The following is a 4,559-nucleotide window of genomic DNA, read 5'->3' as shown; positions in this document are numbered from 1 at the left end:
TTACTTGTCAGTTTTCAATACACACTCCCCCTCTCAGGTACGAACTGGGCAAGTCAGCTGGATCCAAATGAAGCCTCCAAAGACGGGTTCCTACACTTTCCCAAAACAGTTCACAAACTAGGAACCAAACATTCAAATATAAGTCTGTAGAGGCTATTCTCACTCAGACCAACACTGTGTGTGTGTGTGTGTGTGTGTGTGTGTGTGTGTGTGTGTGTGTGTGTGTGTGTGTGTGTGTGTACACAAGCAAGCCATAGTACACACGTAGATATCAGAGAACAACCTGATAGAGCCAGTTGGACCACGTGGGTCTTGGGGGATCGTCTGAGGCCATCATGCTCGGTGGTTAGTGCCTTTAACTGAGCCATCTCACCAGCTTTTGAAGGTGAGTCTCTTGATTCACCTTCTCATTGGCTTCACATTTCTCAATGACGTTAACTCAAACTGGTTGGGTAGAGAAAATACTGGATTCTTGGTTCTTCTGTAGCAGAAGGGTGTTGCCTGTAGTTACCCTCAGCATCCACCATTTTCAGTGTTAAGTCGTCGTGAGGCAGAAACTCAGGTGACAGGTCTTTATTTTCAGTGTTGGACCCCAAAGAGCCCCAAAAGGAGAAAGGACAAATTGTTCTCTGCTTGCCTCTAACGAGGCTCTCAGGGACCACGGCCCTAGTGGCCATGGACGCTCCTCTGAAGAGCTTGCCCTTCAACTCCCCGAGATGTCCTTCTAGTTCTAAGGGCTGAGCCAAGGCTCCAGAGCCTCCTCCATACAACCCGACAACACCAATGACACCTCCTTTCCCTCAGAACAATAACTTCTGCCAAATAAAAGAAGCGAAGCAAGCCCAACACTTCTGGTGGCAGTGAGGACTGCCACCTGCTCTCCAAGTCAGGTCGGTAGGACTTTATATGGCATATTGGAGGGGAAAATTTCCAGGGACACCCCTTATTTTTAAGTGGAGCCATGGATACAGTCCTGTGGCCACTGAGCATTCTTTATAATCACCCCATTATAACCAGTGTCTGTCTGGTCAGGTTCTGGGATCCTTACTGTGGGAAGTTCAGGTTGGCCAAGTTTCTGCTCATACATCTGATTCATTCCTTTTGCTTTAATTCTACAAGTTCAGCTCAGTACACCTAGCCAAGAAGTCCTGTTTTAGAACTCAGAGGTGAGCTCTGTAGACATGAGTCTAGAGAGCAGCACAATGTGATCTTCAGTCTGGGGGTGGTTTTGGGTGGGGCCAAATTGGTCCATAGAACAAACAGGAATGTGTGATATGTTCAGATTAGAGAAGATGGAGAGCCCATGTTTCCTCTAAGGCAACATTGCTAATGATGCTGATGATGCTGAAAATACTGGGGCGTTAAATGCTTGCTGCCTGTTAGCATCGATGGCAACCACTGTGTGTAAGTACATGTGTTTTTTATGGTTTTGTATTTTATTGTTAATATGGATTAATTATACAAAATAATGGTTTTATCATGGCAATTTTGCACATGTATAAAACATACTTTGATCACATGCAAATCATCTTATCCTTTACTGTCTTTTGCATCCCCTCTGGTTTCCCTGTCCCTCGAAGTGGGTCCCCTTCTACTGTAATGTTCTTATTATGAATTAATTATCAACATAATATTAATATTAATTAAAATAATATTAATTTAAAAACAGATACAGTCTCTCTATATAGCTCTGGCAGCTCTGAGACTCTCTATGTAGACCAGGCTGGCTCACAGTGACCTTCCATGCCTCTGCCTCTGGATCAGTGGAATTAAAGGTGTGTGCCACCAGGCCTGTCATGTCTTTTTTTTTAAAACCTGCATTTCCCATTTGAAAAGAAATGTAGCCAGGCAGTGGGAGGCACTCAGGAAGCAAAGGCAGGCAGATCTTTGTGATGTTGAGGCCAGCTGGGGGTCTACAGAGCAGGTACCAGGACAGCCAATGCTACCCAAAGAAGTGATGTCTGGGCAAAAAAAAGTCCGAAACATTAAACAAATAAAAAGAAATGGAGCTTGTTTTGTTTTGTTTTGATTTTTCTGAGTCTGGAATATTTAACACAACATGTTAGTATTATTTCCATCCATTCTCCATCAAATGATCTAACTTTGTTCTTACTTTTAAATAAAGCACCACATATTGTATATATGCACTGTAATATTTTTGTTCATTAATCCACTAAACCAAACTGCATGCAGTGTAGGCTGTCCTCCCACTGGCTATGTAGCTGATGGTCTTGAGTTCTCCATCCTCCTGCCTCCACCACCTTCTGCATCCTGGGGCTCCAGGCGTGTACCAAACACACCCTCACTCCTAACTCTGTTAGATTTCCTATATATATATATTTTTTTTTGAGACAGGGCTTCTCTGTGTAGCCCTGTAGGCTGTCCCGGAACTTGCTCTGTTGATCAAGTTGGCTTTGAACTCAAAGATCTGCCTCCCTCTGCCTCCCAAGTGCTGGGATTAAAGGTGAGCACCACAACCACCACCACCACCACCACCAGGCTATGTCTGTAATTTTTAAAAAATCACACTTTTATTTTATTTTAAGGGTCTGAAAAGATGGCTCAGCAGTTAAGAGCACTGGCTGCTCCTCCAGAGGGCCCAGCACTCACTTGGCAGTGCATAACTGTCTCTATCTCCAGCTCCAGAGGATCTGATACCGTCACACAGACATTCACGCAGGCAAAACACCAATACACATAAAATAAAAATAATATAAAAATTTGAACTTTTAAAAGACATTAGATGGTCAGGCATTGTCTTGTCACCCATGAACTTGGGAGGCGAGGTCAGGAGGATTCTAAGTTCAAGGCCACGTTTGACAATACAGGGAGACCCTGTCTCAAAGATCAAAAAGGGAGCCATGGTAGAGAGTTCAAGCAGCTCACATGGCTCACCAGGACCCCACCGTCACATTCGGTCCAGCATCCTTCCTGAGTTGTGGCACAGAGCCCATACACAGGGGAGCTCACTGCTAATGAGGAGGTGAAGTCACTGCAGGGAGCAAAATGCTGATGCTTTCACCCACTCCTCTGACCTATTTCTCTGTAATTGTAGTGGTCCAGCCTTCACCAGTATTCCCAAGTTCCAGGGTTCAATCATCTTTGCCTGCTCATAGTCCAATGAGAGGCACCAACCAGTCCAGCGTCTCCGAGTTCCTCCTCCTGGGACTCTCCAGGCAGCCCCAGCAGCAGCAGCTCCTCTTCCTGCTTTTCCTCATCATGTACCTGGTCACTGTCCTGGGAAACCTGCTCATCATCCTGGCCATCGGCACAGACTCCCACCTGCACACCCCCATGTACTTCTTCCTCAGCAACCTGTCCTTCGTGGATGTCTGCTTCTCCTCCACCACTGTCCCCAAGGTGCTGGCCAACCACATACTCGGGAGTCAGACCATTTCCTTCTCTGGGTGTCTCACACAGATGTATTTCCTTTTCATGTTTGTTGACATGGACAATTTCCTGCTGGCTGTGATGGCCTATGACCGTTTTGTGGCCATATGCCACCCTTTACACTACACAACCAAGATGACCCATAAGCTCTGTGTTCTGATGGTGGCTGGATCGTGGATCACCGCCAATTTGAATGTCCTATTGCACACCCTGCTCATGGCTCGACTCTCATTCTGCGCGGACAACATCATCCCCCACTTCTTCTGTGACATCACTCCCCTCCTGAAACTCTCCTGCTCTGACACACACCTCAATGAGCTGATGATTCTTACAGAGGGAGCTGTGATCATGGTCACCCCATTTGTCTGCATCCTGATCTCCTACATCCACATCACCTCTGCTGTCCTGAGAGTCTCGTCCACAAGGGGAAGGTGGAAGGCCTTCTCCACCTGCAGCTCCCACCTGGCTGTGGTCGGCCTCTTCTACGGCACCATCATTGCTGTGTATTTCAACCCCTCATCTGCACATTCTTCTGAGAAGGACACGGCAGCCACCGTGCTGTACACCGTGGTGACCCCCATGCTGAACCCTTTCATCTACAGCCTGAGGAACAGGGACCTGAAAGGGGCTCTATGCAAAGTGGTCCACAGAAGGACTTTTTCTGTTTAACAAGTAGATTTGAACTGATCCCTGTTCCCTATCATGTTTCAGAGTGGGGCACAATTCAACAACCGGACTGTGTTAGGCTCAGTCAAAAACAATTGTTTCCTACTTGTTAGGGGGTCCTGTTTACCAGGTGCATGAATGGATTTACCAAATAATGGGACCTGGTCTTGCTTTGTTTTGTTTGTTTCTGGGGTCCTAGAGGTGGAACCCAAGGCTTTGTACATGCTAGGTAAGAGCTCTACCACTGAACTACATTCTGCAGCCATTCAAACTAACTTTAAAATTATTTTATGTGCCAGTCAACTTGTTACGTTTGTCTGTCCATCTGTCTCTCTACGTTTCATGTTCATATGCTTCGTATATGTTAGTGAATGTGTGAACAGACAAGAGAGGCCAGTCTTGGGTGTCATTTCTAGGGAGCCATACCCCTTATTTTTGAGACAGTGTTGCTCATGGGACTTGGGCTCATTAATTAGGCTAGATTAGCTGGCTCTTGCACCCCT

At 46.2% G+C, this 4,559-nt stretch overlaps 1 protein-coding gene across 1 annotated transcript; it reads left to right on the top strand.

Moving 5' to 3' along the window:
- The first annotated feature begins 3,120 nt into the window (after nucleotides 1–3,120).
- On the top strand, nucleotides 3,121–4,191 carry LOC100765941 (olfactory receptor 1361). Its single transcript, XM_027424826.2, has one exon. It carries the CDS (start codon nucleotides 3,121–3,123, stop codon nucleotides 4,057–4,059), a length of 939 nt encoding a protein of 312 aa, XP_027280627.2. The 3' UTR covers nucleotides 4,060–4,191.
- Nucleotides 4,192–4,559: the final 368 nt, after the last annotated feature.

The sequence above is a fragment of the Cricetulus griseus genome, chromosome 7 (genome assembly GCF_003668045.3).
Source record: "Cricetulus griseus strain 17A/GY chromosome 7, alternate assembly CriGri-PICRH-1.0, whole genome shotgun sequence".
Classification (NCBI taxonomy): Eukaryota; Metazoa; Chordata; class Mammalia; order Rodentia; family Cricetidae; genus Cricetulus; species Cricetulus griseus.
The sequence above is the reverse complement of the archived record's forward strand: the minus strand, read 5'-3'. Positions and strand labels throughout refer to the sequence as shown.

Excerpts from the sequence above, each read along its gene's own strand:
- LOC100765941 (XM_027424826.2), top strand. The coding sequence starts at position 3,121 with ATGAGAGGCACCAACCAGTCCAGCGTCTCCGAGTTCCTCCTCCTGGGA.